General features: G+C 44.8%; 1 protein-coding gene across 3 annotated transcripts in view; it reads right to left on the bottom strand.

The window, feature by feature from the left end:
• The window catches only part of ARHGEF28 (Rho guanine nucleotide exchange factor 28), a 283,146-nt gene that overhangs the window by 107,455 nt on the left and 157,437 nt on the right, over positions 1-18,254 (bottom strand). Inside the window, exon 1 of one of the 3 annotated variants that reach the window (XM_084801810.1) lies at positions 7,250-7,501. The exons of the other annotated variants lie outside the window; for them this stretch is intronic. Coding sequence (XP_084657936.1) covers positions 7,250-7,337 — 88 coding nt within the window. The 5' untranslated portion in view covers positions 7,338-7,501. Of the gene's footprint in view, positions 1-7,249; positions 7,502-18,254 lie in introns of those variants that run through there. 3 annotated transcript variants of the gene reach the window in all.

The raw sequence follows: 18,254 nt of genomic DNA, 5'->3' as shown, positions 1-18,254 counted from the left end.
GCATTTCCTACAAATTCCAGTTTCAGAAATCCAAAGAGGGGGTTCTGACTGGCTATCTCTGGATGATGTGCCCACCGTGGGCCCTATCACTGTGGCAACAGAAACACTCTCCCCTGGGTAATCTCCTCATCTCTGCATCCCTAGGAAGGGACCCTCTCACAAGCTAGCATCATGGCCAGAGCGAGACAGCTGCCCATTAAACTACGTGAGTGCTGATCAGCGAAAGGAAAGGTGCCAAGCAGACGGAGATAGCCACGGCGCAGGCCAGTGAAGCCATGTTACACAACTCTTCCCTGTCCTCATGAGTCAGCAGTCCACACGCCTGGGCTCTCGTCCATCACTTTGTTAGGCTCTGTGTCTGTCTGACTCTGAACATTTGCTTTGAGGGACCACCTGCCTATCCAAACCTCATCAGTTGACCACAGGCTGCTGAGCGGCAACCCTTCACGATGCTGTCCACTCACTTGCCCACAGCTTTTCAATTTTTGTTTTTGTTTTGCTTTGTTTTTTCAGTGCTGGGGGTTGAACAAGCATGTGTCTTATATATGCTGTAGGCAAACACTCTACTACTGAACTACATTGCCAGCTAGGATGTCTTCTCTTTACTGTGAAATTCAACAGTAAGTTGTGTCCATTTCTCCTTGTGGGACTTGAGGAGAAATCTCTTAAACATGGAGGCAATCGATTGTAAATCTGTCTCCTTTCCTCCTACAGAGATGGGAGGGAGGATCACGTCCACACTTTCGCTAAGTTTTGGTTTGGCTATGTTGGCGGTGTTGTCTGCTTGTAATGCACTCCCTCCTCTTTGTGACAATGATGATTTTGGGCAGAATCTGGTACTGAAACTGCTCTCAGTGACATTGAGCAGGGACCTCAACAAGAGCAAAGACAAGTTAGCAAGTTATGTCACTGTCAGGGAAAGATTTCTCTTCTTAAGGCTTTTCTGAAGTGACCTGTTCATTTAGGCATTCCCTTGTAAATCTCTAGATTAAACCCAAACACACACATACACACACACACACATGTCACACATATCACACCTCTATTCCATGAAACTTCCTGAAACAGAGGAAAGGAATGAGCCAGCTCATGAGGTTAAAGCAGCTTACCTTCAACAGTTATGACTAAACTTCTGAAATTCCGTCATACTTCTAAATGCATGTTAACAGTTACTTTTCAGATAAAACGCCTGTCCTTCAAATATTAAGTGAGTTCATTTCCAAAACAAAACAAACCCACCAAACCAAGCATGGTGTGATACATCTGTAGTCCTGCTCTGGGGAGGCTAAAAAAGGAGGATCAGGTGAGGCCCAGAGTTCAAGACCAGCCTGAGCAACACGCAGAGACCCCAGCACAGAAGGACAAGAAGAATGCCACTCCTTGTTTTCACCCCTGGTTTACTCATCGCTCTGGTCACATCTCTCTCAGTCTCAGAGAAGACAGTGGGATTTCCAGCACCCTCATCCTGTGGTGGTTTGAATAAGAATGGCCCCAAAGACTCATCTTTGGATGCTTAGGGAGTATCATTAAAAGATATGGCACAGTGGAGAAAGTGTGTCACAGAAGGTGGGCTTTGAGGTTTCAAATGCCCAAGGCACACCCTCAGTCTCTCAGTCTCTCTCTCTCTCTCTCTCTCTCTCTCTCTCTCTCTCTCCTGGCTGCCCGCCTATCCAGATGTGGAACTCTCCAGCTCCTGCTCCAACACCATGTCTGCCTGCACAGCGCCAAGCTTCCCACCGTGATGGTAGTGAACTAGAACGCTGAACTCTAAGGCAGCTCGATTCAAAGGTTTTCCTTTATAAGAGTTGCCTTGGTCATGGTGTCTCTTCACAGCAATAGAAAGCCTAAGTGAGGCACACATCTTCATGGGTTTTTTTTTTGTTTGTTTTGTTTGTTTGTTTGTTTACTTCCAGGCCCCTGTCCATCAAACAGTCCCTGGCCCCAAAGGGTGGGCATATGCAAGTACCATGCCTGTGTGTAGAGGACGGTAACAAGGCCTGGCTCTTGAATCTGGAACTTCTCTTCCTAGATGAACGTTTACGGAGGGGAGAGCAGAGCTGACATGGTGAGATACAGTGACACCTTTCTACCGATGGCGGCAAGCCAGTCTCCAGGACCCTGACTAAGTGGTGGCATACATACTGGGAAGCACAAAACCAATGGCTAGTGTCTCTGTCCTAGGCTGAGTTTTGCTGGTACTGGATCCAAGGCTGGGCAAGCCATTTCTTCTTTCTGGGTCTCAGAGTCCTCAACTAAAAAACAAAGATGACATCACATCTAACATGCAGGGTCTTCTTCTTCTTCTTCTTCTTCTTCTTCTTCTTCTTCTTCTTCTTCTTCTTCTTCTTCTTCTTCTTCTTCTTCTTCCATGATAACACATGTGGAAAACACTTGACTCATGTCATTATTCCATTCTTTCCTTTTTCTTACTGTTACCAGTGAGGGAAACAGTCTCTGCATTTCCTAGAATACCTTTGCAAGCAACTGTGAAAGACTCTATTTTCTATGGCTACCACAAAATATCTGAAGCTAAGGTAACTATATAAATTGAAAGGGTTTATTTAGCACACCGTTCAGAGGGTTTAAAGTTGACAAGGCATAGCACTGACTCTTGTGAGGGCTCCTTGGTTAAGTCACATAACAGCAATAGCATAGCTGTATGAGGTTGTCAAGGGAGAAATCCCATGGAAGGCAGGCAAGGGCCAGTCTTGCTTTTTTTTTTTCCCATAACAATCTTCTCAAGAACTTACAAGGGTCCCAAAAGAAAGACTTAGACCCCTTCTGAAGGAAGAGCCTTTTAAGACCCAATGAACTCCGCTAGGTCTTACTTCATCAAAGTCTCATGTCAATAGCACTATATTGGGAGTCAAACAGTCAACATGTGCACCCTTAGGTAGCACAAACCAGACCCAATTGACAGTATTCTCTAAGCCTTAGTGTTTTCATTTATAAAACAGAGATAGTCTCCCTATTACATATTCCCTATGCCAAGCATGCAGTATAGTTTAATTAAAAAACAGCATGATTGGCAAAGCACCATGTAGGACTGCTTTGTTTGATTGTGACTTCCAAAAATTCTAGCGCTACCCAAGCTTTTCAGGGTTGTCACACTTTCTAGTTTGTACCGGCTCCTTTGGAACTCTGATGCTTTGCCCACACTGAAAAAAAAAATGGCATCTCTTCACATTCTTCTCCCTGGAGAGGGACCTGCTATGACCTGGGGGGAAAGAGATGGGGGGACGCGACACTAGTGAACGAAATGCCTGAAGGGAAGCACGTGCCCACACTTGCAAGGGTCCGACGGCTTACATTAAAGCACACACTTTCAGGATGGAGTGGTATTGAGAGAACCCTTACATGAGGTCCATTCTCTGTGGATTTTCATAATTAATCTTTGATTAATAAACAATAAATGTCTTAGGTGAACTGCCTACTGAAACCCACGAAACAAAAATCCAGGCGTTCCTGTATCCCTCGAAGCAGAACGGTCATGGGTTCTGACCTACTCTAATCATTAACCACTGGGCTCCAAAAACGCCATGTCCTGGGGCTGCCCGTGAGATGACGAAGGACAGCTTCTGAGGATGGCCTCCTCAGGTCTTGTTTTCTTTTGGGGAAGCTCGGTTTTAACTGCTTCCATGACTCCCTCCCTGAGACACCAGTCATTTCCAAAGAACAGTGACATAGTGTCCTTCGCTGAAGGCAGGAGGAAAAGCAAGTACTAAGTTAAAATACTATTTGGTGGGTTTTCTTATTATTACAAAACCCCATCAAAACTTCACAACACTCTCTGGGCAAGCTGGAAGTGTGGATGTGTCTGACTATCTATCAAAGGACTGAAAACAGGGATAGGAGAGCACCTCTGAGGGAAGGGAATACCAGCAAAGAGGGTGAAGACGGTGAACCAATAGAAGAGACCAGAAGAGCTTACATCTCACTAAATACAAAAAGATGTTTGTTTTAAAGACCATAAGTTCAAAGCTTTAAGATCCTCCTTCAAGACTTCCAATGTGGCTGGAGCTCCAGGGTAGCTGTTGATGAGAAGGAAGAGTCGGGGGAGGAGCCAAGGGGAAGGCTCAGCTGGAAGAGTGAGCTTGCCACGAGAGCACAGCATGAGGAGGACATAAATTCAGCCCCTAAGTAAAAACCCAAATATGTTGGCACAGGCTTGTAACCGCAGCCCAGCACTGCGGAAGTAGAGACAAGTGGATCATTGGAGCTTGACAGCCACCGTAGGTTAAACTGTAAGCTCCAGGTCCCATGGAAAAACTCTTGCCTTAGAAAAGGTGAATAGCTCTTAAGGAACAATGTTGGAAGTGGCTACACACACACACACACACACACACACACACACACACCCCACAACCACACTGCTGAGGAAGGTTGGAGAGAATAAGGAGAAATTCTTACTATTGAAGACACACTAAAAATGTTATTATCCTTTCAAAGACAAAAAACAAACAAACAAACAAACAAACAACAACAAAAAAAAAACCCACCATTCTTCACAAACTGGCCACTGGGCTACAGTTGTGTGATGGCACATGCCTTAAATCCCTGTGATTGGGAGGCATAGACTGGCAGATCTCTGTGTTCAAGGCCAGACTGGTCTACATGGCAAGTTCAAACCAGCCAGGACTACACAGTTGAGACCCTGTTTCAAAAAAAAAAAAAAAGGAAAGAAGGAAGGGAAGGAAGGAAAAAAGGAAGAAAGAGAAAGGAAAGGGGGGAAAAGGCCAGATTTCTTACGTGTTTTTGTATTGTTTTGTGCTTTTTATATTTTTGCTTTGTCACTAAGTGGGGGAGGGGAGGAACTAGTGTCCCTGGGCCCTGGGAGATGTGCAGTGCAGTCCCAGTGCTAGTCCCTGTCACTCCAAAGATGCTTGTGGAACACAGCTGATGGTTTCTTTGCTGAAACCCTCTGAGCTCTGTTGTCTTCCTATGGAGAAAAGGTGTCCCCAGGCCAGGTCATGTCCATCGCCCCGTTGGCTCTATGGGTCTGGGATTCTGTCCAGCTGACATGACAATAGGGCTAACTATTTTCCTTAGAACTAGGTCACCATCACCACCACTTAACCACGGAAGGACACGTGCTATGCAGTCTAACCTATCGCCATGTTGCCCCATTGATGCCATTCTCACTTGTCCTTTGCTTACTGGTGGCAAAGAGTTAATCATTTCCCTAACCAGGTACTTGCTTTCACTTGAACTGGGTTTAATTTATACATAGCTTCGCTATGACTTTCTGCTCCGGCTCAGGCTGGCAGTGCTCCAGACTGGATTTAAAGGGAGAGTGTGAGTCATGGGTTCCTACCCATCAATGGCCTCTCAAGGCTCTCCCTGGCTTCTGATCCTAATCCCTCGCCGCCCAGCCTGCTCCCTACCTGGAGACCCAGCCTCCAAAGGATAAGCATCCAATAGGTCACCCGGACAACTTAAATACAAAGTTGAAGCAACTTGCCCTTCCTACTCTTCCAATGACCCACAACTAGAAAGATGTAACCTCAGTTCTTGGGACCTCCATGTATCTCCCCTTTTGTAAATAAGTTAAGATTTATTTTAAAAAATTGAATTACTGTTTGCTAGTAACTGCAAATCACAAAAGATCTCAAAAAGTAGGAAGAACACAAAGATTATCACATACTCCTTAGTCAGATTTACCTTTTGCTTAATGTTTTACTCCATTTTCTATCACATATGGGCTCACTTTTTCATGCAGGTATCTATGCTCTCCTGCATGTGTATTTTTCCCAGAATCATTTAATGGCGATGCACTACGACCCTTTAATATATGAACTGTGTCCTCTAGAGGAAGAAGTTTTATCACTGACATTTTAAAATCCCTTCTTTACATCTATAAAAATTTTTTAAAAGCTTTGTAAAATTTTTTTAAAAACACCCTTTTTTGGGTACAAAAATAAAGAAGAAATTGGTTATAAGTCAGGATAACAAAACGGTATATTAAACACTAAGTACTAAGGTATCTGATGACTATTTCAAGGATGACAGCAGAGCAGTCTGGGAAAGCCGTTGCTGCCAAGGCTTCCTGCTTCTCCTCATGGCCGACTCATCTCACTCCAATCCCAGCTGAAATGCCAACAAACAAATGAGCAACTTTATTTTATCCTAGAGGTCAAAAAGAAGATCCTTAAAGCTAACCGTGGCTTGTGGACAACTGCTGAACAGTCTCTATCTTACTGTGGGAACACAGAGTACCTCAGGGACATCACTGCTCTCCAGAGCCTGCAGGCTCCAAAGGACAGAAACATCGGGAGAAACACCTCTTAACCTGCCGCCTTCCATGATCCTTCCCCCCTGGAGTTAAAGGCGTGACCGCACAACTCTCTACGCAAGTCAAGGAACGGGAAGGGCTGTCCACTACCTCTCCGGCATTTTTAAGCCTCAGAAGGCAACAGCAGCCACTTGCAATGCCCAGCCCAGGTTGGGAGAGCTTCTTCTCCACGTATTTCCCTGAGAGCAGTTCCTGTAGTTGCCAAGTCCCCACTACAGTGAGGGCCCAAGAAATAAGAGGGAATAAACCAAGCAGGTCCCTCCTACCAGGAGTCGGGGGTGGGGGCGAGGGTGGGGGGCATTCAGACCCTTCTTCCTTCAAGTCAACAGATTGGGTCTCTGGGTTCTCCAGAGACTTTCTTGTTGAAATCTCTGCATCCAAATCCTTTCCTTGTAATAACTACACACTCATAAGATAGGACTCCTTAGGAACAAATTTCTCTTAAGTAATTAACTTCAAAACTTGAAGGAAGAAGAAGAAGAAGAAGAAGAAGAAGAAGAAGAAGAAGAAGCAGAAGAAGAAGAAGAAGAAGAAGAAGAAGAAGAAGCAGCAGCTTAACATAAGTAGCAAGTACAAGTACCAGCTCTCCTTAAACTTTACAAAGCCTAGACACGTTTAAATCAACAGGACTCTTTATTGTCAAGGTAACTCTTAAGTAAATCCAAAACATTTACCTTGTACTGATCCCCAGGCACCTTCCCGAGCCCTGCATTTTTAAAAGCATGAATAATAACACTAAGGTAGATTTTTAAAGTAAAGGGAACAGAAAGGGGAAAGAAATGTACTTTGGAATTCCATACGCAAAGCGTTTGTACAGCTCAGGAAGACCTGTGAAAACACGAACTTCACTTGAAAGCAGGCAGGCGGGCAGGCAGGGAAATGCAGGACAGACAAGGAAGAATGCAGAGGTGCCTGCCGGGTTTTGGCTCTGGGTAAACAAAAGGCAGCAGGATCTACCTTTCTTGGATGCCCTGCGACGCCGGATCTTCATCTTGGGGAAGGAAGGCCAGGAGTAGTTGAGCGGTGAGTCCGAGTCGGAATCCATTGTTTGTTTGGGTGAAAGGATCAGCTGAGCGAGGCAGGAGGAGAGAGCGAGCGCGCAGACCGTGCCCAGCCAGGAGCCTCCCCGTGATGTCAAAGGCGGGAATGGGGCCGGGTGAAACAGCGCCCGAACTCAGGGAGGGAGAGGCTATAAATGTTTTGCTTCCTTCGGGCGTTCAGGCATGTAGACCAACAAGGAGGCTGTAAATATTAAAGCCAAGCCAGAGAAGCCAGAGGGGGAGAGCGGGTGGGGGGGGGCAGGGCAGGGGGGGCCTGGAATCTGGCTGATACATGGCAGTCCAGTTATTCAAAAGGTCACCAGGGAGCAAATGAATCATTAACTCCCCTCTTCTTGTGGCTAGATATGGAAATGAAGAAGGAAAAGGAGCCTGGGTGAGAAAGAAAGCTGCCTGTGATTCAGGAAAACCTTTCTAAGTCGGGCTCCTGTTTCGCTGAGAGCTAGAAAATTGTTCCTTGGGAAAGCTGTGCTGTGTGTGTCCCGTGATGAAGGCTGGAGTTTTATGTGTGGACAGTCAGCCCGCAGCTACGCAAGCCAGTCTACTCCAGGATCCACACCTCCTGAGAAGCTGGCTGTCCACACCAGCAGCAGCAGCAGCAGCTTGGGCAGGTTGGAGGGTGTAACTGATACTTTATCTAACAGTCCACTCTCCTGGTCCTTTTAGTCCTTAAAGCAGCGAGACTCTTTCAACTTTGTTTTCAAAGATATGCTTGCCTCATCACATCCATCGAAAGTCATTTATTTCTGGTTAGCACGACTCGGCTTGTGTATTTGTTTTCTGAACTGTCACCAAGTTTAGCAGTCAGTCACAAGGGCTTAGGTGACTCTGTAGCTCAGTTCTAAAGTCTCGGTCCATCTCACTATGCTAACGACACATTTGCCACAAACCAACAGTTCCCGCAGTCCCCCTAAACACTTTCCAGTGATTAACATTCAGCCCCACACTGCCTTGCCATAAATCCCACCTGCCACTCACTGTTCCTCCCTCCTCCAACAGGCACAGAGAGATGTGTGACCAAAGTAAAACCAAGCTGAGCAGCCATGGTCTGCAGAGGACTCTGCTACAGGAGTCTCTTCAAAGCACTTTTTCCAGAAGAAACCATGCCAAGAAGTCCTAGGTTTTGCTGTGGTTTGTGAAGTCTGGAGATGCTCGGAAAAACTCAAGGAAACAACACAAGGAGCTACTCAACCTTGCAGGCTTGGAACATGACCCTAGGTGTCTTCATTAGTATTTATCCCTGCGCTGCACTGTGCTGTGCTGTGCTGTTCTGTGCTGCGCTGTGCTGTGCTGCGCTGTGCTGTGCTGTGCTGTGCTGCGCTGTGCTGTGCTGTTCTGTGCTGCGCTGTGCTGCGCTGTGCTGTGCTGCGCTGTTCTGTGTTGTTCTGCGCTGTGCTGTAGGAGAATTAGCTTCACACAGCCCCACTCCGTGGCAGTGAATCCTCTCTGATTCAGGAGCAGTGGGTGAGAGGCAAAGGCAGAGATTTAAAAAAAAAAAAAAAAGTGGTAGGGACTACTGGAGTGTAAATTCAAGTCAAAATTAGAATTGTGTAAACCAGTATTGTGATTTCATATGGTTTCCTATATAAGTGGAAAACTTTAACAAAATACAAGTGGAATATAGCTGCAAGGATTGAACCTAAAGGAAAAATAAGCGATTTTCTACTTTGTAGCCTTTTATCCAAAGAGTAAGTTGTATGCTTTTCTTAAATAGAAGGACTCAATTGTAAGAATTAATTATTCTCAGTTTTTTACATTAAGTATAAGTGTTTTAATCTATATATGCTCCTTAATAAGGAAAAAAAAATAGACAGTGGGGATATGGAGATGGCTCCAAGCCTGACAACCCCAGTTGGATCCCTGGGGACCCAAAGGGAAAAGTAGAGAACCAATTCCTGCAAGTTGTCCTCTGACTTCCACATGCATGCTGTGACATATGTGTCCCCCTCATAAAAAAAAAATATGTGTGTATGTGTATCAAATATAACCAAATAAAAAGAGTCTATTCACTTGAGAGGTATATGGGAGGGGTTGGATGGAGGGCAGCTGGGAGGAAAAGAAGGGGGAAGTGATGTTATTCTAATTCAATTAAAAACATTAATTTCTTTTAAGAAAACCAAACAGATAATAGGAGCTAGAGCTGGAGATGGAGCTCAGTTGACAGCGTGCTTGCCTGACTGTGATGGTGCAGGCCCCGAATCCCAACACTTGGAAGGAGGAGGCAAGAAGAGCAGAAGTTAGCCGGGCGTGGTGGCGCATGCCTTTAATCCCAGCACTCGGGAGGCAGAGGCGGGCGGATCACTGTGAGTTCGAGGCCAGCCTGGTCGACAAAGTGAGTCCAGGACAGCCAAGGCTACAGAGAGACCCTGTCTTGAAAAACCAAAAAAAAAAAAAAAAAGAAGAGCAGAAGTTGTCTACATAGCAAGTTTCAGGCCAGCCTGAGCTACATGATGCAGTCTCACGTACAGAGCCAAGGAGCACGCCTGGGACACTGTAGGCAGTTGTTAAGTGAAAGGGTCGTACAGGTTGGTCACAACCTGGGGGTGAAAAACCTCAGATGACAGCTGTACTAACTGTAGCATCGACTGACTACAGCTATATATTTTGACAAAGCACAAGGGTTCTTAAAATTATTCAAAATATACCTATATTTATGTACTAAATAGATGTGTATTGTATAAAGAACATCATTTACCAGTAAAGAAAATTCAAGTTCCCTAAGGTTTCGGATAACTCTTGAATGTTGTGTGGCCACAAGCTGCTTCCAAGGTGTCTCTAGACCAAGAAAGAGGGCTGCACTCACAGAGCCTGAAGTATCATCAGCGTACTACTATCCTCACTCCGTGCCTCTGTCAAGGAGCCTCTGCAAGGAGACTTCTCAGGCTATTAGAAATACGTATGCATGCACACATACGCACGCGCGCACACACACACACACACACAATTTTAAATAATCTTTTTTAAAAAGATTCATTTATTTATTATGGATACAGATCTTGCTATAGATGGTTGTGAGCCAACATGTGGTTGCTGGGAATTGAACTCATGACCTTTGGAAGAGCAGTCAGTGCTCTTAACCTCTGAGCCATCTCTCCAGCCCCTAAATAATCTTTTAAAAGAAATTACAGGAGCAGATGTGGCTCCCTTGATTATTTTTTATTACAACCGGCCAGAAGAACTCAAGAAGACAGAGAGAAAGAGGAATGAAAGAGGTGGGCATAGGCCTTGCTCTGGGTGAAGGCGATAAGTAGGCCTGTCTTAATCTGTTTTCCTAGAGGTACAATCATCGCTGACTAAGTACAGATCAATTACTTTATGGAAATTTTTCTGGTAATACAAGAGCCACCAACAACATGTGAGAACAGCTCTGTGATCTAGAGATGCCCTCATTTGCCTTAATATGTCCATGTATTTTGAAAAATAAAGTGTGTCCCCACTCACCAGCCGTGCAGTAAACATGGAAAGTGAAGCAGGAAAATATCACTGGTGCGGCCTGTTTTGTTTTCAGGTCAGCTGCCAAAGACTCCTTAAATATATAAATGTGTGTCGTTTGTCTTCATTGTTTCCTATTGTAGTTGAGGGCATCATATTCTCTCTCTCTCTCTCTCTCTCTCTCTCTCTCTCTCTCTCTCTCTCTCCTCTCCTCTCCTCTCTCTGTTTTGTCAATTTAATTACATTTAAGTTAATTCTAGACATTATTTACATTATTCAATATATACATTTCTTTGCATTGGCTGATTGGCTGATTGCAACTGCAGCTGGAAGAATTTAACGATACAAGCTCCAGTTACTTTGTAAACAGTTGATACACAATCGTTACAGTAGAGTGCCAGTGACGTCATAGGCTGCGTCTTCACCTCACTGAGGCTTCTTTAATTATCATATGTTTTACTCGGCAGAGCAACTCCATTAGGTTCTCCTCTGACAGGCTGGGGTATTGTGGAGTGGGGTTGGCTGGTGCCCAACCCTGGAAATCTTGTCTGGAGAGGGCTACTAGTGGGGACCACTTCCACTCCTGCCCCAGGCCTGTATGTCCTGGTCACATAGTCCTGCCCCACCACTTTTGTTCACACCAGACGAGGTCAGGTGGCAGCTAAGTTAAACTTCCTCTCTCCTTACAAGGTCATGTCCAGCAAGCACCTGGATTTCCTCTTTATGCAGATAAGGCATTCGCAGCTCCTTAGTCCCAGCCAATGATGCACACTCACCTCCCCCCAAAAGCCTCGAAACAACCTTTGCTCCTTCCCCCCAATTAAACAAGGTGCTCAAGAACCCTGCCTCCCAAGAGTAAGCTCACCCACTGCCTGAGGTCCCCTTCACCTGCAGCCATCTTGCCTCTGCTTCCTCCCCTCAGGATCCATCAGTGAGGAGGTCAAACCTTTCAGGGAAGGGCAGGTAAGTGGAGCCCAGGTGCCACTAATCACCCAAGGCAGATACTGCTGCCTTCGAGTTTCGGCTTTCTGGAGGGTCCATGCAGAAAACCTCTCTCCACGTTCTTCATATAGATAACAGGTCACTTCCCTCTCCCCGCCTCTACCCCCAACCCAACCTTGATAATACAAGATCTTTTCAAAGGAATATTGACAATAGGATTTGAGAAACAGTAATTATGAGGCTTTCTTATCTCCCAAAGGGACCACAAATTTCTTGAGGGGAGAAACTAGGCCTAATTTTTAACTTTAAAGGTACCTCACAATACAAGAAAAAATCATTGGCATTGGCAACAAATACAAGCAGTTTTACCACTTAATAAGTATCATTAACCATATAACTCATGTGTTCTGAATCTTAACACATTTAAAATGGGATCATAACATCTATGCTGCAGGAACTCTCTTAGTTGGCTTTCTGGAACCTTTTTAGATTCTCACTGGTGTACGTGTACGTGTGTGCATGTGTGTGTGTGTGTGTGTGTGTGTGTGTGTGTGTGTGTGTAGCATGGGGAAATAAAGAAGGTAAATCATGATTTGTTAATTGATACTACATGACACTTTGGATTTGCTACACACACACACACACACACACATACACCACTGAGAATCTAAAAAGGTATGGAAGCCAACTAAGATAGTTCCTAAAGCTAAATTGCTTTGACAAAAATATTATTAGATTATTACTCAAAATCAAAAGCAGTATCTGATAGAAACATCTCTAGAACCCAGGTGGATTCTCCTGCCTCATTTGCCATTTTCTTCCCAAGTCTGGAAGCTTCACTTCTGTTCTGATTTTCGTTGTTGCCGTTGTTTCTCTTAACTTATGATTGCTTCTCTTCTTCCTACTTTCCAGCTACAAAACTTCTCCAGCAGAGTCTCACGGTGTGAAACATAAATTCTGTTGACTTTCTTGCCTGCAGCTGAAGTAAGGGGCCCTGCTCTGGAAAAAATGTCTTCCAAATTCAACACACTGGAAGTTGCAATGTGGTATGCTAATGAATTGTTAGCATTTGTACTGTCTGGCAGGGGAACTCACCAAAATCAGAATTGTCCTCTTCCAAGGGATTGACCACGGTATGCTTAAAGGAAGGGAGGCAGGCAGGCAGGCAGGAAAGAAGGAAGGAAGGAAGGAAGGAAGGAAGGCAGGCTGAAGTGTTCCCATACAAGGAAATGGGAGAAATCTCTGAGTATCACTGGAAATCCCCTCAAAAAAACAAATGTTATAATACCACTCCAGGAGACAGTTCATTTTCCATTAGTTACAGTTTCCCTAACTACTCATAGATGTGTTTGAAATTTGCAAACCAGTTAATCAAGCCTTTTCACCTCCAGAACCTTGGAGTTAAGGGTTTTGTTTCAGAGAAGGAAAAATTTGGAGTTCACAGTGAGTCCTGTCATGGTTTCTCCCGCTTTAAATTGCATGGTTGGCAGGGCAAAAGAAGACAGCAATTTAGAACACACTGAAGACAGAGCCCGCGCCTGTCATCAGGGACTGCGTGACGTGCTTACTGCCCACCCCTTCATTTGTCCCACCCAGGCACCAACTGTCCAATGGACACCTATGGGATCACAGTCGGCCCAAGTGGATGGTAGCCATCTCACCCTGCTTAATGTTTACAATAACTGTTAAAGGCTTTATTATCCAGTGCAAGGAGTTGGCCAAAATTTCCAATCCTTTTTCTTTGAAAGGCCCTCACATTTCGCATCGGCCCATGGCACGGAAGTGGCGCTTGCTGAGACCCGACAAGCCGACTGTAAACAGGTCTCCACTCACACCTTTCTCAGTCACTGGAGATCAAAGTGCAGCCCCAGTTCTCAATGGGGAAGGCACTGAAAGCCAGGTACTTTGTCGCCAATCTCAGCATCACTGGGCTTCCGGAAGGACCTCTGGTTGTGGCTTTCAGCCTTGACTCTGCCTAAGAACCCCCCAGAGCTCTCTGCAAAGCCTTCATGTCCATGCTCCGCCTAGAACAATCAAGCCGTGCACCTGGACCTCAGGACCCACCGCAGAACTTGTAAAGCTCCCATTTTGATGTGTTGGCGAAACTCGGAGCACTACAGAAAGGTTCCCACTAGCAGCTAGCCTCAAGTGGCTTGCTTGTCGTTCTTTTTATTTCCTTTTCCTCTTACATCTTTGAAAGAAACAACATGAAGAACATTAGGCCCATCGCACTAGCAGCCAGCATCCTCCAACTTGACAATTTCATGGGGCTTTTCATTGGAAGACTATGCCACAAGCTAGAAAACATACACCTCCAGCAAAGCTGCAGTTTCTCTTTGTTCTCTAAGCCTACAGATTACAGTTTATATTAACCGAAAATTCCCCCAGAAAGGCTTTCTTTTCATTTATAGGATGTATGTTTGTCAACAAACCCTCCAGTAATCTCACTTAGGAAAAACAGAATTTCAAAGTGAGTCCAGGACAGCCAAGGCTAGCATAGAGAAACCCTGTCTTGAAAAAACCAAAAATAAACAAATAAATAAATAAACAAATAAATAGATTTTCTTTTCCACATCCCACAAGGAGAGTTTTTCCCAAACAAGAAGGCCACAACACAAAGAGGCAGAACTTAGCAAGGGAACAAAACTGACCTTGTAGCAAACGGACAGCCACATGTCTAGGCCAGTGATTTTTTTCTACCAAAACCTCAACAAACCTGAACAAAATGAATTAAAAGCAGCCCAATTTTATACAAATAACTCTGCATTTCTAATACCCTTCTTGGAAGATTTCCCGGTCCCCAGGACCTTTACTTCAAGTTGTAGGTAAAAATTAGTTGAGACATGCCCCTGACCTCCACCCAAAAACCAAAATGTAAAGAGAGTTCACAATGGTATCTCTTTTATAGCTCATGCCATAATGAGATCTGTCAAAACTTACGCTCAAAAACTGATTTTCTGGAAGTCCATGAATGTCAAAGGCCCCCTCTTTTTTTTCTTTCTTTTTCCTTTTCGTTCATATTCCTTACACTATTCCCAAAGCCTTGATGAAGATTGTGCTCAGTGAAAAAACAGCAGCAGGGGGTTGGCTTCCACTTGCACTCAGGGCCCTGGCTCTCAGACTCTGTTTTCATGTTCTCAGTCATGGGTGATTAAAATGAGCTGTTTTATGAGCATTTACAGCTCTGTAGCCACTTCCGAACTTTTACGTTACTATAAGATATGGGAAGCCACTTAATCAGGGCTAATTATTAGGTGTTGGAGGAAACAGCACCACTGAGTACACGCTCTGCCTCACCTCTGAGACCAAAACAAAGATCTTCACCAGGTGCCCACAGCTGAGGCCTGGACAGCGTATTCCATGCTACACTTTAGCTTTCTGCTTTAGGGGAGCTGTCCCACTGGATCCCCCATTTCCTCCAGTTTCCCTCTGCTGATATTTCTACTAACCTTTCCGGGAGCACCTTGAAAGGTCTGTCTCTTACAGGTTGGGAAATCCTGGCCTCAGCGTTCCCTGTTTGCATCCGGTTCTGTTTCTTTCTCTTCCCAAATGGCCCTTGAGTGGGTTTTTGTTGTTTTGTTTGGTTACAAGGCTGGGTTCCTGTCCACAGCCAGCCTCAGCTCATCTGTCGCCCTAGTGTCCACCCTCCCTGTCCCAACATCCATGGAAAGTTTTCCTTTTCTCATATTATTTATAATAAAGAATAATTAAGATCAAATGACTCAGAATTTCATAGTGCAGACTTTAATGCCAGCCCTTGGGAGGTAGTGGCAGGAATATCAGGAGTTTGGGTTATCCTCAGGTATTTGGTGAGGTTGAGGCCAGCCTCGACTATATGAGTCCCTTTCTGAAAAAATGACAACAAAATGACCCAAAGACAACAGTAATCAATTATATTAATGTATTAATTACATTAATGTATTGTATTAATGTAAGGAGCATTCAAAGAATAAAAATACTGTTTAAAATTTTTGATAAATAGGGGCTGGAGTGATAGCTTAGCAGTTAAAACTTCTGGCTGATCTTTCAGAAGATCTGGCTTGGTTCTCAGATTCTCAGCACACACACACACGTCAGGTCACAACCATCTGCTACTCCAGTTCCAGGGGATCTGATGCCCTCTCTGAGGGCACAGGTATACATGTGGGCACTGAACGGTTCACAGACATACATGCAGACAGAACATATGTAAGCATAAAAATAAGTATTTTAAGATAAGACAACCAATGAGAACCAGGTGTGGTGGCACACGCCTGTAATCCCAGCACTTGGGAGGCAGAGGCAAATGGATCTCTGTGAGTTCGAGGCCAGCCTGGTCTACAAAGTGAGTACAGGACAGCCTAAGGGTACACAGAGAAACCCTGCCTTGAAAAACAAACAAGCAAATAAATAAATAAATAAATAAATATGAAAAAATAGAACTCATATTTTTAAAAATAATTGCAATTTGGCCCCTGCATGAACTGGCCTTGTCCCTCATGGCATCTAGAATGCATACCCATTTTCCCTTTCTTCTTTCTTCATGCTTTGGATGAAAAATATGCACAGCAACCTTTTGAGTGATCTTCTTAGATAGGAGTCACTCAAGGGATTTAATGTAAAGTGAATAATGAAGAATAAAATTACATTGCTTGTCTGGTCACAACTCTGTCAAAAAGCCTAGGGATGAGATATATTAAAATTCAGTAGAAAACATCTTTGGGTAGAGAGTTAACAGAATATTTTCTTTTAATACTTAATATAACTCCAGTCTTCCAAAACTTTTCATTATTTTCCACAACAAGTATTGATATCGTCTCTAGATATAAGATACAAAACCACCCCCAGGCTTTTAAAGCTTGTTTTTAACTTATGTGTACGTATATTTTGCTTCTGTGTACATACGTGAACTGTGCAATGAATGCATGCAATGCCCAAAGAGGCCAGAAGAGGGCGCTGGAACCCCTGGAATTGTATTGCTGCGGGTGCTGGAAATCAAACTCTAGTCCTAGGTGAGAGTAACCCTAACCACTAAGCCATCTTCCCAGTCCCTCCCCAAAAGTCTTATTTTTCAAGATTCTGTTTAACATGCCTGCCCTTTGCCAAGCCTACTCTCTGCCAGCCAGATCAGCAACAGCGATCGATAAGAGACGGCTTCTTGCCAGAGCCTCACGGTCTTGAAACTTCCAAAGAAGAACGCCAACCAATTTCATTCACCACCCCCCCCTCAGCCTTGGGATGCTCTCTATCTCCCGCCAACCCTCCCCCCCCCCGCCCCCAGGAAAAGTTAAGACATGCCCCATGTTCTTGGCTTGCCATCTCAGTTTCACCATTCCTTCATATTTTTTTTTTCCCACACCAACAGCTGCATGACACACAACTTTAGCCAAATACGTTCACACAACCTTTAACCCCATGAAGCGCATGCGCGATGCATTACTGCAGGAAGTTTAGCTTCAGTGTGTAGCCCGTGCAACCTCATTCTTATGCTGAAATATTCTTTCCTGAAGGTACAGGGCACTTACTTCCCAGAAGCTTCTATGATGCATTTACAACTCTGGGACTGTAGCTTCACAGTCCTCAGACAGAAACTTAGCATCCGACTGGAATTCTTAATTTCCGACCAAAGCCACACGGCTTTCCTTTTTTTCAGAGTGGTTTTTTTTTTTTTTAAGCGGAAGTTTGCCAAACATCAGGCTGTCTGCTGCCTGGCTGGTTCCGTGTGGTTATGCATCCTTGTGCCTAGGATTCCACGCAGCTCGCCCTCCCACCGTAGGTCCCATAGGCCCCGCCCTCTGGCAGCAGGACCCTCCTTCCTCCAGCTGTCAACTGTGAAGGCAGCCCAGTGTCTCGTGGAGGCAACAGTATCAGATCCCACCCCTTCCACGGATGGTTCTCTCTTTGAGTAAAACTCTAATCCTGCAGTTTCTCCACACAACAGCCCGAGGATAAACATGGATCCACTCAAGGTGAAACCATAAGCGTGCTTAAAACATAGACACTGTTTTCGTGATTTCTTTTTATGACTCAACCGTGTGACAGATGACACGGTTTGCTATCTTGTCCGTGGAGAACAAGGCCAGTATTCCTGAACTTGACATTAATGTCATCTTCTCAACGCTGATATCAACTACCCACTCTGGCAGGTCTGGTGGCGCTGGCCTGGCTGAGTTCACATGCTATTCCACACCCATTAATTCCTACGATTACAGTCATTTCTCGTGTATAAAACTAACAGCCAATACGATTCTAATGTTCCTTTGCAAGGGGCGGGGTGTCATGAGGAACAGCACAAAGAGAACGTACTCTAGCCTGACCTGTCTGTTAGAATAAAACTAAAGAGAATTAAGCCTACACTTTCTCAGACACACCGGTCACACAACCGATGCTCAACAGACATGAGTGGCCGCCGCCGCCGCCTGTTCTGGATAGCACAGTTCCAGACACAACCACAGCACAGAAAGGCCTACTGGAACAACACAGATACAGTTTGCAAGATGCCATTGCATTTGTACCGCGTCATTTAAAATAATACCACACAGCGCCATCTT

The sequence above is a fragment of the Acomys minous genome (assembly GCF_964271855.1).
Source record: "Acomys minous genome assembly, chromosome: 11".
In the NCBI taxonomy this organism is placed as follows: domain Eukaryota; kingdom Metazoa; phylum Chordata; class Mammalia; order Rodentia; family Muridae; genus Acomys; species Acomys minous.
The sequence above is the reverse complement of the archived record's forward strand: the minus strand, read 5'-3'. Positions and strand labels throughout refer to the sequence as shown.